This window comes from Spermophilus citellus, assembly GCF_964194105.1.
Source record: "Spermophilus citellus genome assembly, chromosome: 8".
In the NCBI taxonomy this organism is placed as follows: domain Eukaryota; kingdom Metazoa; phylum Chordata; class Mammalia; order Rodentia; family Sciuridae; genus Spermophilus; species Spermophilus citellus.
Genome location: NC_138189.1, coordinates 38,364,652 through 38,385,597, shown reverse-complemented (window position 1 = coordinate 38,385,597; position 20,946 = coordinate 38,364,652). Strand labels below are relative to the sequence as shown.

The 20,946-nt window shown below is 35.9% G+C and overlaps 1 protein-coding gene across 1 annotated transcript in view; it reads left to right on the top strand.

Moving 5' to 3' along the window:
* Positions 1-20,946, top strand: part of CORIN (corin, serine peptidase) — a gene marked incomplete at its 3' end in the record, with an annotated part of 279,389 nt that overhangs the window by 239,110 nt on the left and 19,333 nt on the right. The window contains 5 exon segments of the mRNA XM_081304554.1: positions 1,088-1,198; positions 2,293-2,419; positions 16,305-16,421; positions 19,139-19,188; positions 19,334-19,508. Coding sequence (XP_081160680.1) covers positions 1,088-1,198; positions 2,293-2,419; positions 16,305-16,421; positions 19,139-19,188; positions 19,334-19,508 — 580 coding nt within the window.

Below are 20,946 nucleotides of genomic sequence, written 5' to 3'. Positions count from 1 at the left end.
TAAAAGTGAAGTGTAGGGTAAATTCTTGAGACCCTGTGTGGGAGTTCAGCACTTTGTGATTCTCAGGATGGCTAGTGAACAGCCACAAAAGCCTGGGGTGCCCAACTCCCTTGGTCATATTCAGTAGGAAGGAAATAGAATTTTGCTCTTATCTCTGGAATATCACTAAAGGATTCACTCAGGTCAACTTTGGTCAGGGTCACCGCTAACAGTTGGGCACCTTTGTGTAGATGAGAAAAGACTTGTTCTGCAAACAGCCGAATTCCAAAAAGGAGCTCCAAGCAGGGGAACTAATCAGAAGAAGATGTTGTTTCCTCAGGCTATCTCTGTCCCAGTCTGGGGCACGAAGCCCAGTCAGCAGGGTTTGGGCAGAAGCTGTCTTGCGAAGCATAACCCACAAAACCGTAAGCCAAGGCCTTTGTTTGGGATCATATTTGGAGTATTAGTTGTACTTAGAAAACAAAAATTGAATTCAGAAAAATGCCATGCCCACCTTAAACTAATCAGGATCCATCAGCTGGGGATGATGGATGTGGAGCCCTGAATAAAATCAGGTTTCCTTAGAAAAAGAAGAAAGGAAATGGATGCTAAGTAGGAAACCGAGGTGATTTATTATAATATTAACCCCTCCCCCCCAAAATTATGTGTGACTGAGAGAGTAATTTAATAGTAGGTTTTTTTTTTTAAGAAAAACAAACATGTCCATTTATGTGAATAGAGCTTGTTTCCTTCCTGTGGTGGGTTTAGTCTGCTCATCTCTCTTGCTCTGTTCTTTAATCCTTGGTCTTTCTGTTGCTACAGGTACCTTCCCCCCCACCCCCCAGTCTGATTCTTACAACTAGAGAATCTAGGTACTTGGAGACAGTGATTCTGCTGAATTGCTATTTGGATGAGTTCACACCTATTCCCTGAGATTCCACAAGTTCTGTTATTCTGCCTCAGTACCTGTTGGAAGGCTCCAGTGAGCACATATTCTTTTCCTGCCACGTTCCTCCTGGCAAATGAGTATGTGCGTGTTAGTGACAGTCACATTTATTTCCAAAATGTTTCAGTCTTCTCACATCTTGTCTCCCCGACCCCCCACCAGCATTTTGCCAAGATGATGAACTGGAATGTGCCAACCATGAGTGCGTGTCCCGTGACCTGTGGTGTGACGGAGGAGCAGACTGCTCGGACAGTTCAGATGAATGGGACTGTGGTAAGCTGCTTGTTTTGGCCAGCTGTTGGACACTCTTGTGGCTGTCAACCATTTCAGCTAAATGAATCCTAAATTACTTCATGGGTTTTACTTACCAAGTTCATCTATTTTGTTTTACTTATAAAAGCTGACAGTGGTGATGCATGGATGTTATTTCCAAGTCACGGAAAGTTTCTGTCCAAATTACTCCTATTTGAAATGTCTATATTGCATGTGAAAACTTTGGGGTTCAAATTTTTGTAACTATATACTTCCTAGAAGAGATTTTTTTAAAGCTTTTATTTTCACTCAGCTTTAATAATGATAGTCTCTCATTCTTGCATGATTTATACTTAATAATGATAAATTTATACATCTCAGAACAGGGTATTATAGTGGTCTCTCCATCTGCTCTGTGTTCTTGCTCCACATCTGAATGGGACTTGCATCTAGTTCCTTACTAGCTAGGATTAAAGGCATTTCCTATCAGTACCACCAATGTGGCATTTCATAATCTTGAGTTATCTGATTAATTCCTTCATTCCACATCCATCTCTCCTTCCATTTACCTGGCTCTCATTTGTGATTTGGTTCAATCACAATTCTCATGTGTGTTGTGATCAATTGCACAGTGTCACAAAATGCTCTGTGGCTCATTAAGCACAGAGGCTGCTCTTTTACAATACAGGAATTACTGCATACATGTTAGTCCTCAATTAGCATCACCTTCACACATTTGCAATCTCATGTGCTTTCTCCTAAGGAAATGGTGTAAAGAGTTACAATTAGCTTCTTATAATGAATATGCAAATCCGTGGGCAAATTCAAGGTAGTGGGCTGGGCCATGTCTCTGAACATCTTCTAACTCATGAAGGAAAAGTCAAGAACTGCCCCCCTATTTCATTAAAGTCTTCAGTTCTGATGTATTAGTTTTTAGTTTTCATCACACTGAAATCAGTCATGTGCACCTGGAGGATACTTAACAAATGGTTCTTTACCAAAATAAATAAGAATGAATGTATGCAATTGAATCAAAGACATACAAAGTTATCACTTGATTCCATAAAAAGAAATGTTTTTAATTAGCATTTCCTGTCTTTCCCCCCCACCACCAGTGACCCTCTCTAAAAATGTCAACTCGTCATTCCTGACTGTCCACAGATCTGCAATGGAACACCACGTGTGTGCAGATGGCTGGCAGGAGACCCTGAGTCAGCTGGCCTGCAGGCAGATGGGTTTAGGGTAAGGTCAGTAGTTTGTAGCACTGATGAATATCTCAGAGGGTCTTGTGGAACTTGACAGTAATATTTTCTTCTGATGCAGAGTGAGTTAGTGCTCTCAAAGAGCTCTCAAAGCCGGGGAAATGAATCAGGTGAGAGGACCTTCTTTAATTACAGGCACCTGCTCTGAAGAGTGTGGGCTGAGAACTTATTTTGATGAAGCTTCTAAAAGTAAATGAAGTAATTGTATTCTAAGTACTCCTGAAATGAAATACTTTTGTCATTTATAAAGGCATTAAGATGGTTTCCTTTGTGGAATGGGATGGAAAAAATCTTGCAATTTCCCCCCAAGAGGTTATTGAAAATTCCTTTTTAAGCGACACAGATTTTTTAATAAGTTGAGAAACAGAACTTGAAGTTCCTGGTATTTCTATTTACTTTAAGTAATATAGGAAATGTAAATTATAAAGTGATTCATCATTTCTTCTTTTTAGCAGAATGAAAAGACATTCTAGGACAATTTGATACACTGAAATAGATAATTTGAAAGTTAGAGACTTACTATTTTGTGAAGTTTTCTTTTTCAGTTCCATTGAAGAAAAAATCAATAACTTGCGATGTCTTAGAAAATATATGTGAATGTGTGTGTATGTATCTATGCCTGTATGTATATGTAGATACATTTATGCACATACATGTATACATGTAATATATTTCTTTTACTACTAAAATATGTGAGATTTTGGAGAAATATAGAAAGGAGAAAATAGAGGATAAAGGCCCTATAAAATTCTAGAATAAGTGGGGCATGGTGGCACATACCTGTAATCCCAGAGATTCAGGAGGCTGAGGCTGGAGGATCACAGGTTCAAAGTCACTCAGCAACTTAGTGAGGCCCCATGCAACTTAATGAGTCTCTGTCTCAAAATATAAAATAAAAAGGGCTGGGGATGCAGCTCAGTGATGAAGCACTTTGGGTTCAATTGCTGGTACCAAAAAAAAAAAAAAAAATCTAGAATGAGTGAGCAAACTTGGAACATTTTTACAACAATGAGCCATTCAATTATGAGATGGCAACTAGCAGCACATTTTGTTATCCTAGCTTGAAGAATTATGTAACTCCCAGCATCTTGTTTCCATTTCTCCACTGCAAAGACCCATATCATTAGAAAATTGAATAACTGTAGATAATCTATGCAAATACAAAAAGCTTTAAATTTTGCCAGGCTGGGAAACTTGAATTTTTCAAGATCTATTGAATTAAACTCCATTTTTTACAACTTTCTGATTGTGTCTACATGAAATGGGATATGATTGTGACTAGAGGTAAATGAAAAGCCTTTTGAACATGCTAATTTTGATATTTCCTCCAATACCCAAGATATTTCTTAATGTACAAATTTGATTACATAACTATAGTAACCTTATTGAGAATTCTGAGGCAAAGTCAGAACTACAAAGATTTTACAACTAGAAAATTCTTTTCATCAAGCTACTCCAAATGTAACTCATCTATTGCAAATACAAGGGATTCTGTTTTATATACTCTACTCTGCATTTCTTTTATTTTTTTATATGGGATTTTTTTTATTGTGGTAAAATACATATAACATGAAATTCCCAAAACAGTGGATGTGTAACCGATGTGATTCTGCAATCTGTATACGGGGTAAAAATGGGAGTTCATAACCCACTTGAATCAAATGTATGAAATATGATATGTCAAGAGCTTTGTAATGTTTTGAACAACCAATAATAAAAATTTAAAAAATAATAAAAAATAAAATTACAGAATAAAGTATACATGCTACAAGCCTTAAAAAAAAAAGAAATTCCCCATTTTAGCCACTTTAAAGTTTTCAGCTCAGTGACACTTAATATATTTACAATGTTGTACACCCACCACAGCTATCTAGTTCTAGAATGTTTTCATCAACTCCAAAGAAATGATAAAACCATTAGACATCACTCCCAATTTCACCCTATTCCAGGCCCAGATAACTATTAATCTGCTTTCTGTCTCTACAGATCTACCTGTTCTGACCATTTCAATATAAAGAAAGCATACAATATGTAATCCTTTTGTCTGGATAATGTTTTCAAGCATCTTTGTTATAGTGTGTATTAATATTTCATTCTTGTTTATAACTGAATAATATTTCATTGAATAGATATACCACATTTATTTATCCATTCAGATATTTGGGTTGTTTCCACTTTTGCTCTTGTACAAATATTGGATTTAAAAAACACTTATTCCTTTTGCTCCATTTTCTTAACAGAGCAGGAAAATGAAATTTTGAAATTAGATATCTTAGATATTTCAAATCTATATTGACATGATATTTTCATTTTAGGTAAGTTTATTTCACTGAAGGGCTAGGAAAATGAGATGGAAATGTAGATGATAAACCATACTTACCATTTGCTTGGATTAATAAGTAAATGAAGTAGTGTCAACTCTTCTTCCCAGGAAATAAGCTCTAGAGCTATTGTACTATTTGATTGCTTTCAAGTTTACTCTTCAGTTTACTTGAGTGGCTCATACATTAACAAGGGCTAGACTGGGACAGGAATGAAGAGAATGGACAAGATGAGGCCAAATTCCTGCTAAGGAAATGGTTGACTTAGGAAGCTGCACTTTACAACAGTCTCTGGAGACTAGCTGCTGTGCTGCAGATTCACAATTCTGCCACTAATAGCACAAAAGAATTTTAAGTAACCTTGAACCATGTGCAATACCCTTGATAGAAGGGGGTTATCTGGCCATGCTTGGCCCACACTTCAGCTGCCAACCTGGAGGAGAGGGAATGACTCACTTTCTAGTCTCTGGGGTGTAGTCTCATGCCACTGGTCTACCTTTATGCTTTCAAACATATTCTGTATCAAAAACTTGAAGTTAAATAATGCAACCCCCAATTAATTCTACTCAGTATCCTCCCATTTGTTTTTTTGAGGATCTGCTTATGGGCCCTGTACTAGGCTAGGCATTTTTTGGAGGATGCATAGGTGAATAACATCTACAGAGTTTTTAATGTAATAGGGAAGACACACAGGGAAACAACTGTGAACATAAAAGTTAGAAAAAATTTCCAGATCTTTTGTTTTCTTTTTTGTTATCTGCAAATAGCAGAGTTTATGGCATTCCTATTAAAATTATATAAGAGAAACATTCTACTCTAATCTTATCTTTGGAGGGGGGGAGGACGCTGGGGACTGAACTCAAGGCCACTTGGCCACTGAGCCACATCCTCAGCCCTATTTTGTATTTTATTAGAGACAGGGTTTCACTGAGTTACTTACGCCTTGTTTTACACCTGGGTCTCACTGAGTTATTTATGCTTGCCTCCTGCCTTAGCCTCATGAGCTACTGGGATTACAGGTGTCTGCTGCCATGCCTAGCTTTTATCTTGATAGTAAAAATTCATTCACTCATTCATTCATTTAGCATGTGTAAGAACATCATTGTGGTGTAGTGTCTGTCCAACATTCTCTATCTCCAAGTGAGCCATTTATCTTCTTGAGTTTGTACTTTATAGAACTAGTTCATGAAGAATTCAGGTCTACATCAAATTACATTGCAGGGATTCTATTGATATACTTCCATAGTAGAGGCAGTTGACTAAAAGACCCGCACTTAGCAATAATAAAAACATTAAAAAAAGACTTATGCTTAGGATTTTCAGACACAAGTTATGCCTTCCACACACAAGTTATGCCTTCCACGTCTTAGAGTGCAAATGGTAGGCTCTCAATTGTTTGTCTAAATGAGAAGATTCGGTTTTCTTTGATGAATTTGAAATACTTTTTATTCTCATCTGAAGATTTTTCAAAAGTTCACTCCAGGATGGAAGAGTTCACTCTTTGTCTGCTTAGACAAAGGAATAAATCAACCCCCCTAAATACTCTTGACAGTATATTGACTTTGCTACCTGCATGTCCTATATCAAAAACATATGGACATTTATTTAATCAACAGTACAATTCAGGATTTGGACTTCCTTCTAATATTTGCCAAATGCTCAGCTGAGACATCTGGTATCTGAGGAAGTTAGTGTAAGGGAATGCAACTCTCCACGTCTCTTTGGCTCCTTAAGTTCTGTCTGTAAAGTGAGATCATCTGGAAACTGTGTGTCTGGGCTCTACTATTTTGGCAAAAATTCCCTTATGGAGTTGACTGTAATTTGATTTTGTGCTCTAATCCTTCAGAGTTGGTCAATGGAATAAGAATCCTTTCAAAGAATGTTTCTGTATCTTGTAAAACCACAGTCAAGTCAGCACCTATTACATTACCTAATAGTCCCTAATAATCTCTGATATTAGTTAGCATTTACATTATAATTTCCTCCAACAGTTTACTTCCAGGAAAAAGTTTCTAACTTTGCATTACTTTTGTCATGTAAGAACTATTTTTCCCAGGATATGTTTCTTAGTAATTGACTTCCGTGAAACTTAAAGATAGATCCAGTTCTCTGTATTAGTAAACCCAACCCAGGCTGCTGGTCCTGTACATAGAGAAGCAGCTTAAAATCTTGTTATGATCTTTTAAAAACTGAAATATAATTCATATACCATAAATTGACCCTTTAAAAGTACAAATTCGACTGTTTTTACTATATTCACAGGTAGTCATCAACACTAATTTCAAAACATTTTAATCACTCTAAAAAGAAACCCAGTGACCCTCAGCAATCACTTCTTATTTCTCCCTCCTCTCAGCTCCTGACAACTAATAATCTACTCTATACTTCTGTGGATTTTCCTCTAGTGTACATTTTATATAAATGGAATCAACAATATGCACCTTTTGTGTCTGGCTTTTTTCACTTAGCGTAACTTTTTCAAAGTTCATTCAAATTGTAGCAAGTGTCAATACTTCATTCCTGTTTAAGGTTAAATAATATTCCATTTTATGGATAAAACCACATTTTGATTATCTGTTCAACAATTGATGGGCATTTGGGCTGCTGCCAATTTTGAATATTATTTATAATGCTACTATGAGCATTCATGGGCAGTGTTTATAGTTCATAGTTTTGTGTGAATAAATGTTTTCAATCCTTTTGGATAGTATATACCTAGGAATGGAATTACTGGGACAAATGGTATGTACTTCCATGTTTACATTTCTAAAGAGCTGACAAATGTTTTTTTTTTTTTTTAACCAAAGGGGCTGCACCAACTTATCCCATTACCAGCAATGTATGAAAATTATAGTTTCTCTGTATTTTTGCCAACACTTTTTGTTATTCGTTTTTAACTTATAAGCATTCTTGTGGATATGAAGTGATTTCAGTGTGATATTGATTTTTATTTCTCTGATTGCTCATGATGTTGAACATCTTTTCATGTGTGATTAGCTGCTTGTATATCTTCTTTGGAGAAAGGTCTAGTCAAGTACTTTGTAACATTCTTGACTGATATTTATTTCCATAATTTACTATCTAGGAAGTTACAAGCCCTCATATTTTCTTTCAAAATGTTTATTCTGCTCCCTATTGCTCACTTATTTATTGAACACATAATTTACTGAGTGCCTACTCTACGTTAAGCACTGTTCTAGGTTTCTGGAATTCAATGGTGTGCAAACAGACAATGGCCTTTGCCTCAAATAACTTATATTCTACTCTATGTGTTATGAAATCATAACAAATAAATAAATAAATAATATAGGATTTTAGGTGGAAAGTACCATGAAAACTTTTTTTAAACAAAGAAAAGGAAATCACAGTGAGCATAGCATATATAACAGCTCTGGGTTCAACCCCAGTCCTACAATATAAGAAAAAAAATACTTTGGTTTTTAGTTTGAGTAAAATGAATCCCATCAAGTGACTAAAAGGGGTCATTCTGGCTGTTGTATTGAGCATGGGCTGTAGAAGGGCACAGGCAGGAACAGGAAGGCAAATTAGGGTTCCAGTGAAGTCCTCCAAGCAAGAGATTTTGGTGGCTCAGATCCGTATGCCAGCAGAGGACATGGGGATGAGTGGTTTGATTCTGAGCATTATTATAAAAAGAAAGCCAAGAAAAGTTCCTGGTAGATTGGTTATTGGGTGGGGCTTGAGACAAAGAGAAGAGTAATTCTTGAATGGCTTCAGAGTTTTTTTGGCTTGAACAACTGGAAAAATGGAATTGACATAATCTGTTATGGGGCAGACTACAGGTAGAACAAGTCTGGAGAGAAAGATTAGTTCTGTTTGGGGCATGTTGTATTTGGGATGGCTGTTAAATATGCAAAGGGGAGGCTTATAAAGCTCAATCAATTCTGGAGATTTTTAGAGAGATCTAGGCTGGAGATCTATCTATCTATCTATCTATCTATCTATCTATCTATCTATCTATCTGTCTATCTACCCATCCATCCATCCATCACCTGCATGCAGATAATACAGTTTGGGGAGACTGTGATACAACCAATGGTTTGAGTGTAGTTAGAGAAGATGAGAGAATAAGAGCTGAGATCTAACATTAAGAGGATGGGAGGAAGGAAGTGACCAACTAAAGGGCATGAGAAAGAACCATCTGTTAGATAGGAAGGCGTGACTTCCTGGAAAGCAGGAGGAGAACGTGCCTGGAGGAAGAAGCAATGGTCAGTTCTGCTGAGTGCCCCTGAGAGGTCAGGTAAAATGAGGACTAAAAACTGACCCTGGGATTCAGCAATGTTCAGGTCACAGACACGAGCAGTTTCAATGGCATGAAAAAGATAAATGAAAGTAAGTGCTGAACTTTTGAAGGGGATTTCTTCAGAGGGCAGCAAAGAGATGTAGTCAGCGATTAGGGCAGGGTGAGGTGGAATAGGCTTGACAGATGTTTGGTACCTCCATTTCCCTGGAAACACTCAGTATTCCATGGATTCATTCATAATAAAGCATTAAGTTAAATAAATTATTTTCTGTCAATGTCTCTTTTTTCATTCCATGTTCTCTTTTTAACCAGCTAAGTTTGGAGGATGTCCAACTGGTGAACCCACCATGTACTATTTCATCTGTCTTCAACTCCGAATCCCTTCATGTGGTCCTTCAGGCTCTAAACCAATTTGGCTTTTATCCTAATTCCTTGGGCACGTTTTCCTCTCATCTCTGTCTCTGTGTCCATATGTGCAACATTTTCTCTACTCTCTCTCTAATCTTCCAGGACTTCATCCATGCCCCGGGGTTTCTAAGAAGACTTTCTCTTTTTTCTTGATCTGATTTTCCCCTAAATTTTCCATTGTACTTAAATATTGATACTATACAATTTTCATCTTATTTCTGTAATTCTCTATGACATTTTTGTTCTTTATCTTATTTCCTAGAATAGGTTATACAAAATACTAATGAACCGTCTTTTTATTGTGTGATAGACTGTTCCAGGGACTTGATCTGCATGGTTTTGATTTATCCATATTGTACTTTAGTAAGATAAATAAAATTGTTATTTCTACTTTATATATGAGGAAACTGTGGCATAGTGATGTCAAGGAACTCTGCTAAGTCAGAGAAGAGAAAATAAGAGCCAGAATACAAATTCAAACAAGGACAAGGGGCCTCTTGTATACTACAAGTAGATCCTCCCAGGCACCAAGAAAGCATGATGAGATTGATGTGCTTACTTTTAAATGAAAATGCCTTTTAGCATTGTTTTACACTGAAGTTTCCTGGCAAGTCATAGTATCAATTTATGATCTTATTATAGTAGGATTTCTAAGTAAATAGCAGTTAGAAGGAGGAGATTGGGAAAATTCATTATGCAGGATCACAATCCAAGTGTTTTTCAGTTATAGTAATGAGTAGGTGCTTGGCATATTGTAAGTAGAAATCACCTGGAGCAAAACCATGAAGTGCTAATTTATTTCACACAGCAGCTTTGGAGTCTTTATGGCAGATATATTTCTTGTGCACAGGCAATTAATTTCCTAAACATTTCCAAGAGGCTGGTGGTTTAAATGACTGCCTTGGTGAGAAAAGATATCATACATTCCAATGTGTGGGTTTAGTGTTTTCTGGAACATTTTATTTGGGGGTAAAGGAGAAGAAGAATTTTCCTGAAAAAGTGCCTCACAGTACAGGAAATGGAATGTTTTTAAGTGTTTAACAACTGGTTATCAGGCTTTTAATCAACAGAACTAAGGTATGCCTGCCAGGTATCTTGAGAGCATTTCCTTATGGTCACTGATAGCAAAAATATGCTGAAGATTTGAATGTCAGCAAACTGAATCTCAAACTGTGTCAGTAGAGTTAATGGATAATTTGTGAAATTCAATGAAAACTTCTCAGTGGTATAGAGAAATTCACCATTATTAACTAGGATGTAACTAGAAAGACACTGAATTAATCATATTTCTTTCACTCTCTTAAATTCCAGTTTGTTGTAAAATAAAGTCATCCTAAAAATTTATTTCCATCAGAACTTATAAAAGTAGCTTTCATCTGCTCTCCATGAGGTGTCTGAGGATATCAGATTCCCTGGGCATCACAATGAACACAGCTTTGGTTGGACATGGATGTGAATGGGTTCTGGGTAAATCAGAACATGACTGACAGCTTGAGTGATCTGCCAGAATTCAACCAACGAGGGGTTAAGCTCTTTCTGTTGGAAGTCCTTAAGGCAGCACCTTCTTTTGGGACTTTACCAGGAGACTCCTGGTGATGACTTACTTTCCAATCTCCTGTCTTTGTGTTGTCTTTAAAACTCCTGCAATTGGGTACTTGCTTCATTTCCCATTTTATCCATAGAATCCAAATGGCAGTGGCCATTCTTGTATATGACCTTCTTTCTTCTTGGTATCAGTGATTGGTTGAGGGATATGGTTCTAATCCAAGCAGAACCAAAGTGCCACACTTCAACGTCACAGTGATTGTTTGGGGCACATTAAGGCTCTTCAACAAGGTGTGTTAAACCTAGAAGAGAGGACTTATTTCCTTTTTGGTCACAGAGATGAATGGATGTGAGTTTGTTTCTGAAGACAGCCAGCCCCTTGGTTTACAGAAAAGTCACTGGGAGACAATAAAACCACTGTGTTATCTTCCCTCCTTCCTTGCTTCAGAAGGAAGTGAAGATGAGAGATGGAGAGTCCTGAAGATACTTGGTCCCCTGGCATCAGTCTTTCCAAAGGCCAAACACAAATATATATTATATATTTACAATACATATTGTAAATATATAATATACTATATATATATATATATATATATATATATATATATATATATATATATATTTTTTTTTTTTTTAATGGTACCAGAGATTTAACTCAGAGGCATTTAACTACTGAGCCACATCCCCTGTCAATTTTTATATTTTATTTAGAGACAGGGTCTTGCTGAATTGCTTAGGGTCTCACTAAGTTGCTGAGGCTGGCTTTGAACTCGATATTCTCCTGCCTCAGCCTTCCAAGCCCCTGGGATTACATGCAGGTGCCACCACACCTGGCAACATTTCTACTTTTTGACACGCATATTCCAGTGCTCTTATGGATATGAAATGTTCATTTTAAAAACCCTAAAGTTTGAGTATTTATCTTATAATGAACCTAGAGCCATATGTTGTTTTAAAATTTTGAATCAAATAGGTGTATATATTTTTAGAAAGCATTTTCTATGCTTTTATCATTCAAAGAAGAGGAATAATGAGGAAATTGTTGGAAAGTTTCTATTAGAAAAATAAATTCTACTCTGGTTTGTAGTCTTCCTGAACAAGTGTAATAAAACTGGCATATTGAAAATGAAACTTGTGATCTCAAACTTTACATTATGAATCAAACTAAGGGAAGATAGATAAGAAGCATTTTCTTTGAAATCAAATCCAAGTTGCTGTCAATAAAATATTGAGTCCCTGTTTCTAAAAAATAATAGAAGCAATTGTTCCAAAATGTCTATTCTGAGTCATCAAAAATAAAGGGAACTTTTCAAAAATGAAATAGCCAAAAGAAAGGAGAATATATTTATTTAAAAACTATCACTTGATACCATTTGCTCAGTTTACTTGTATGACTGAATTTTATAATCAAGTGATATTTTAATTTAAAATGTTTAAGATTAATTAATATTTTACACTTTAACAAAATGTTGCTTTAAATAGTTAATTTAATTTTCTAATTTATATTAGAATGATAATATAGATTTATAACTATATTTTATAAATTTGTATTTTACTTCATGTTATAATTTTGTAATTTTTACATTGGAAATGAATTAAGTACTTAATTTCATTAATTTGTGATATGAAATGTGAACACCATGACTTAATATTATAATTCAATGACTACCTTCTCTTTGCTTTAAATAGTTTTTGTCACATATTTATAGATTTTTGCCTAGTGTAATTATTAGACACCACCTATGAGGCAGACAAATGGATTATAAAAGAAGAAAATTGTGATTTTCAATTAAGATTGCAATAGTAGTGTATTCTTAAAACTACAAAACTACTAGAAAAATACAGTCTTTATGATCTGCTTTAAACATCTCTATTGATGTGAGTTTTGCCACATTAAGCATGAACTAAGCTGTCTAACCAGACAAATGATTCAATAGTAGTGCTCATTCATGTTCTGTCTAAAACCTACTATTGCCTTTTTTTTCTGGTCAAAATTTCTAGCTTATTCTTTTATTTGAAAGTAACTCATTAGCCTTCAATATTAATGTATCTATCTAGTCTATAGGAATCAAATAGGGATAATAAAATGGCAGAATTCAGAGACACAACTTTGGAAACAAGATACTAGATGTTTACTGAAAATGTTCTAAGTTCTGAAAAGAGTATTTAGAATTACAAATAACTTATCTTGTCCACTGTATAAGGCTTTTGTATTTCAAGACCACTGCCAAGTGCTAAGTTGAATACTGAGGGTTTTCCCAGCAATATACACAAAAGAACAGAACTTGTCCTTCAATTGATGTGTCACATGTCATGCACTCTTGATGTTGAAGGGAAAGGAGTGCTTGACTTGGGAGATTTCTGGTGATCCACATTTTAAAAGTAAGTCAGCTTAACTATAACACAAGCATGGGATATTATTAAACACCAGGTGACCTGAGGAGAGTAGAGCAAGAATAATTTTAATTGTCAAGTGATCTAATTGCTTTCCTCAGTATCAAAATAGTTAATTCCTTTTATAATTTTAGGATGTTTCAGAATTCTGGATAAATTGCATCCTCTCATTTCAGTGAGGGGAAAATTATACATTTTTATGTGTCTCTTGACCACACAGATCCTCAGAAGCAATTTTGAGGCAACTTCATTTTTTTTAATCAGGTGATTTGATTTTTTTGTGATTGAATGTTTGAGTTCTTTATATAGTCTGAGTTCCTCATTAGAGGTCTGAGTATTTTTTATTAATAATTTTCAAAATTATACAATATTTGAGAATACATAGAAAAATAGCACAAATTATGTAATGAAAAACTGCATTCCTCCTATTTTCAGATGTGTAAATAGCATTTGGGCATCCTCGCCAAACTTTTTCTATAATTCCTGCATATATAACCCTATTTTTTTAAAGTTTTTTTCACATTGTTCTATGTGTCGTTGACCTGCTTACTAAAAGACAGACTTTTTTTTTCTTATTTAATCTTCTCAACAACTCTGTGGCTTTATTATTACTCCCCATTTTGGAGATGAAAAAATATTGAAGCAATAACAGAATAAGTAACTTGCCCATGATCACCCAGTAAGCAAATGGCAGAGCTGACAATTGTATACCTATGGTCTGGTGCCAGAGTAACACTCCTTACACTATGAACACTGCATGGCCCTCCTGCTATGTTCTTTTGAAACTCCATAGTATTCATTAACCAATCTACTATCAATGCACATGTAGGATCTGAATAGATATTTCTCAAAAGAAAATATAGAAATGACTAACAGTTATAAGAAAAGCTACTCAATTTCACTAACCATCAGGGAAATGCAATTAAAATTATAATGAGATATCACATCACACCTGTACCAATGATAATTATCAAAAAGACAAAAAATACATAAAAAAGGTTGTTGTGTTAGCCAGCTTTTTATCACTATGGCCAAAATACCTGCCAAGAACAACTTAGAGGAAGGAAAATTATTTTGGCTGATGGTTTTAGAAATTTAGTCCATGGTTAGCCAAGTTCATTGCTCTGGGTCCAAGGTGTGGCAGCATATCATGGTAGAAGGGCTTGGTGGAGGCACGCAGCTCCATTCATAGCAGCAATTGAAACAGAGATGGGGGAGACAGGGGGACAAGGCACAATCCCCAATGGTATGCCCTTAGCAATCTACCTCCTCCAGCCATACCTCACCAGCCAGCCCAGAGTTACCACCCAACACAGTAGTCCTTTTAAATTAGGATGGACTGATAATGTTACAGCCATCATAACCTAATTATTTTGCCTCTGATTGATTCTGCATCAACACAGGGCTCTTATCCTACCATCAAGTGTTTTCTTTAGAGGGATTTCCTTATCTTTTTAAAGATAACACAGTTTGGGGGAGGTTTTTTTCCTTTCATTATTCTATTAAGTTATTACAGTATTTTAAGAAATAATTAACATCAGGTGAAATAATCATTTTTCTCCCAATGCCACTGCATCTAATTCTTTTTCCCTTACTCTACACCCCTACTTTGAAAAAAAAAACTAATTGTTAAAAAAAAAAAAACTAAGGAAAGTCACTAAGCATGTGAATTTGGTGCTAGTGGAACTTCAGCATTTCCATTTTCATCTGGACCTTCTGTGATGCTTGACATTGCTCTAGATTACCTTTGATTTATTTCTCTGAACACTTCTACCAGTCATTCCACATGTACATCACTTTATGCATTGTCATGGAACCCTGTCCTTTCACCTCCAATTTTCATTAAAGGAGCTCCCTTTCTTTTTGAACGGAAAAGTAGAGGCTACCTGATTTGAATTCACTAGATGTACTGTTCTCTATGGTTGCTACCTTTGATAGCATTAGGTGACTATTTTTTATTTAAATTAAAAATTCAGAAGCCTTTTTTTTAACCTGGGATTTAATCTGGGAGCACTAAACCACTGAGCTACATCCCCAGCTCTTTTTTATTTTTTAATTTTGAGACAGGGCCTCACTACATTTCTGAGGCTGACCTCAAACTTGTGATCCCACTGCCTCAGTTTCTCAAGCTGCTGGGATTATAGGCATGTGCTACCACGCCAGGTCAGAAGCCTTTCTCTAAATATAAATTGCCTAAGAGAAAAATCTTTTAAGAAGAATAGGGTATTTTATATAAAAACTAAATAGTTCTGATATCTAAGATTTTTAAAATTTTAATACAGTATAACCAGATTTATTTGAGTGATGGAATAACATCCAAAGAAAGTCTTGGTGGAGAGTGAATAAGAATGCAGGCAGAGTAAAATAATATTGTCTTATACCCATCTTTACTTTCCAGAATCCTTAATAAACTTTAGTGCATAAAAATTTTGCAATATGTTGAAAAAATGCCACTTACAATTTTTGTTCTTCCTAAATAGATAACAAATGGCCATTGTCTGTTATTTATTTTATATTGTGGTATAGCTATATTGCAGGATTTTAATGGGCAAGAAAAGAGGAGAAGAATCAAACCAGCTAGAAAAATTTTATTTTATTTTTATTCCTGCTTAGTGACTCTTATTTTTTAGATGTTGAAAGTTTTACATGTATAATTAGAATTCTAACACCTCATGATGTTCAAATGCATGTCAACAGAGAGAATGATTAAAATAGCTGTAATAGTATGGATTTTTTATTACCTCTAGAATATTTTTCGTAACTTCCCTACTAGCTAATCATGTTCCATGCCAAATCTCTCTTAATCCAAATTCTCCTCTTAAAATATTGATTTACAAGTAATGCTTCTTTACGAAAAAGAAGTGCAAATTATCAGTAATACATGTTTAAAAAATCACTGTACTTTGGATATTTATCTGGAATTTTCTCTATACCAGAGAACCATCTGTGACTGAATTGATACAAGAACAGGAACAAGACCAGCAGTGGCTGATGGTACAGTCCAACTGGACGAGCCTCAATGGAACCACTTTGCATGAACTGCTGGTCCACAGGTGAGAGCTCTTTCATAAGAGGTATGTGTGGTCAGATTATGGAGTAATAGTTTATCATCAGGGCCTCTTTCCATTTTTAATTTCAGATAATCCAAATTTGTCACATCAATAAAGAGTCTTCATAGAATGGCTATTAGCCTTTACATTTCAACATCATTTGATTTTATTTCTTCTTTCTAGACATAGATTTATTTTTTATTTTGGGCTAATTACATCTTTTTTTAAATCCCAATGATAGAAACTATCATTGTGAAAATAGGGAACTTGAGTTCTAAACTTAGAGTTGTTTTCATATCCTATTGAAAATAAACTGTCATGTCTGCATTCCCTACTAATGCCACATGAAATTAATCAGCAGAGAAAATTGAAGTAATATTAGCTAAAAACCTGGAGAGTCTGAGAAAAGAATAGACATAAAATGAAGTTTTAATCATGGAGCCTTGAAAATGCACTTAAGTCTCTCTCTCATACCAGAAATAATGACATCTTATAAAGAGAACTATCTCCCTTGTCTATGGGTGGGATGTAGAGGAAGATAAATTGAGGAAATTTTCTCTTACATTATAGGTATTCTTCTAGGTAGTCTTACATACATTTCTCATTTAATCCTCACACGAGATTTATCAACAAGTGATAATTTTCCAATTTTAACAAATGAGGAAACTGGGGTTTAGAATGTTCACATAACTTGTGAAAGCTCACAGCCCACAGATAGTGATAGTTTCTGAATTTAAATTGTTTTTCTGGCTCCAAAGCTTATAATAAGTGCTAGGGAAATCACTTCTCTTAAAATTTCAGAAAAGAAAACAAAGCCTATTTCCCCTTAGCATAACCTAATATTTTCTACACAAACCAAATTCTGTAACCCATATTTTTGAATATTTGTCAAATGAAGCATTTTCTCCAAAACAATGACCTGAATCTTTCAAGAGAGTGGTATTTCTGTAGACTCAGAATTCCAGAAAAGGCCTTTTAGGTCAAATAAATGAATAAATAAATAACTTGTACTAAATTGGGAGTTTGTGGACATAATTAGTTCTGGCTTACTAAATGTGGTATCTTATATAACCACAGTTGCTGTAAGGAGTTAAAATGGAGATTCTTTGATAACTTTTCCTATATCTAAAAGCTATAAATTTTTAATCTAAAAAATAACAGCTAATTATTGAGTATCTCTTCTACACTGGGTTCAGTTCTAGGCTTTAAGGGGATGTGGAAGTGAATGACAGAATACAAGACTCTGATCTCAAGGAACATGTGTAATTTGGGTGGATGGAGTGATTGTAAGATGGTGCACATAAATAATTTCAGATATTAGGGAGTACTACAAATTAAGGATATAAAGGTGGAGAACAAGGAGAGAGAATTTTAGATTGTTGGAAGGTAGAAAACAAATGTTTCCTATATTATATAATTATCAATAATTACATATGCCCCCCATGTAAATTTAGCAAAACATGAAAAATACAGGAAATCTTGAAAGTGAATGTGGAAATGACAAAATAAGAATGAATCTTTGTTTAATGTGGGAATCTAAGATTCCTAGCACATCACAGTTTGGGGGAATCTTAAAGTATCTGTATTTTATTTTTAATTTACATTGTGAATAAATGTTTCATAGTGGAAAGAGAACTTGGTGATCAAAATTTTACCTACCCGAGACTGAATTCTTCTGTGCACCACATTGAGAGATTTTGAAACACAGTCCATGTTTTTGCCTTTAAAGTTTAAATGGGATTTTTAGAAAGTTCTTCTCCCTTCCTGAACTCACATATCCTATCAGTTCTACTCACGGGTTCTGATCATGCCATGTGGAGTTATACGGAATAAATTTCCATTTCTCATGGCAATTCTTCATGTATCCAAAATTTAATAATAAATGAATCCCCCCAAACCAAGGGTTGACTATTTTCACTGGTATGTAGAAGGTAAACCATGATAAAGGGGGCAGGGAGAGGAAGAATATAAATTCAATAGATTAGACAAAGGGGAATGAAGGGAAGGGAGGAGGGATAGAAATAGGAAAGACAGTAGAATGAATGTGACGTAATTTTCCTATGTATATATATATATGTGAAAATACCTAAGTGAATCTCACCATTGTGTACACCCACAAGAATCAGAATAAGATATATTCCATGCTTGTATAATTTTATCAAAATGGATTCTACTGTCATGTATAACTAAAAAGAACTAAAAAAAAATATTTAACTTTGACAATCTTAAGATGTTTTCCAGTCTAAATATTCTGTTCCTTTATCTGTTCTTTAAATTTTGAAGTAATATTTTATTCCTCTCAGACTCAACTTTTGGGGAGAACATATCCTCTCCATAACTATAAACATCTGACTTGCCCCTCCCTCCACACAGATTCTGGGCAATCAGTCTTATTCTCCCTGCCCCTTACCTACATTAGGAAACATGGTTAAAATCAACATTGTGCATGGTACAGTCAAGATCATGTGGGAAACTTTTTCCAGTAGTTTCTCTTTCCAGGAGGTGAAATCATATTATGAAAATAGGAACAAACTGAAGTGAATAAAATACACAATCTCCTCATACCCCTTCCCTCAAGTTGATGTCCAGCCTTCTCTGCCTTGAGAATTCCTACACTAAAGAGATTTATTGCTCAAATCTTGTCTTTCCCTGGTAAAACGTTTGGAGTGAATAATAAGTATGTGACTTAATATCATACCATTTTGTGTTCCCAAATGTAGGCAGTCTTGTCCAAGCAGGAGGAAGATCTCCCTTCTCTGTACTAAACAAGGTGAGTGAATTCGAGGCCCAGCAGTAGCATATGAATTTAGTTTACCTCAGTTGGTTCAAGGGAAAAATGACCACTTGCATGTGACACTGAAGACCTAAGATTTGTCTGGGTTTAGAGTCACAAACTGTCTTCTGCTCTTTGGTAGACTGTGGGCGCCGGCCTGCTGCCCGCTTGAACAAGAGGATCCTTGGGGGTCGGACGAGTCGCCCTGGAAGGTGGCCGTGGCAGTGCTCCCTGCAGAGTGAACCCAGTGGACACATCTGTGGCTGTGTTCTCATTGCCAGGAAGTGGGTTCTGACAGTTGCCCACTGTTTAGAGGGGTAAGCTACACTTTTGTTTTATTTTATTTTATTTTTACTCTGCCTGGGTCTGATCATTTTTGTAACAACTAATTATAATCTAAATGCTTTGCAAATTGTTGCTATACTGAGTTGTTACAGTCAGCTTTTTTTTTTTTTTTTTTTGCTGCTGTGACTAAAAGATCTGACTAAAACAATTGTAGAGGACAAAAAGTTAATTTGGGGGCTCAAGGTTTCAGAGGTCTCAATCCATATACAGCATGTTCCATTCCTCTCGTCTCAAGGTGAGGCAGAACGTCCTGGCAGAAGAGTGTGGTAGAGGGAAGTGGATCACATAATGATCCGGAAGCAGAGAGAGAGACTCCACTGAGAGATACAAAATACATACCCCAAAGGCACGCCCTCAATAACCCCCCTCCTCCAGCCACACCCTACCTGCCTTTAGTTATCACCCAATTAATCCCATCAGGGGACTGATTCACTGATTGGATTAAGCCAATCATATCTCCTCTAAACTTTCTTGCATTGTCACATATGAGCCTTGGGGGGACATCTCACATCCAAAATATGACATGAATTGTTTGGGGAACAATGACAAGAAAAAAACATCTAGACACATTCAATACAGATAATTTTTTCCAGATATTTTCCAAGTTAAGTTCACCAAGGTGATACCTGAAGATATGAAGGTCTCTCTCTCTCTCTCTCTCTCTCTCTCTCTCTCTCTGTGTGTGTGTGTGTGTGTGTGTGTGTGTGTGTGTGTGTGTGTAGAGAGAAAATTGGGAGGGGGAGAGAGAAAGTTAGGGGGGGGGAGAGGGAGGGAGAGAGGGAGTGAGGGAGTGGGTGGGAGGGGAGACAGAGAGAGGGAGGAAGAGATGGAGAAAGAGAATGGCTGATATTAAGGAATTGGCTCATGTAATTGTGGGGACTAGGTGAATCCATAATGTGATTGAGAACAGGCTGGAGACGCAGGTAAGAGTTGTAACAGATATCTAGGGGCAGTTGGCTGCTGGCGAATTCTTTCTTGCTTAGGGGTGATCAGTGTTTGTTCTCTTAAAGTCTCCAGTTGATTAATGATATGGCCCACCCATATCATAGAAGGTAATCTACTTTACTCAAAGCCTACTATTTTAAACACTAATCTCACTCAAAAACACCTTCACAGAAACATCCAGAATAATATTTGACCAAATATTGAGGCACCAGGTCCAGCCAAATTGATTCATGAAGTTAGCTATCACTGTATCTCTATAGGGACAAGACTAGAACCAAAGGGAAGCCTCCCTCAACCTGACAAACATCACTGAAAAAGGTCCCCATCTGTTCCAGCTATCTGTTGCTGTGTAATTTAGAAGCAGAAAAAAAAAAAATTCCAAAACCCTAAACAAAAGACAAAATAATGACAACAACAACAATCACCCAAACATTTATTTTGCTCACAGAAGATTCTCGGGGTCAG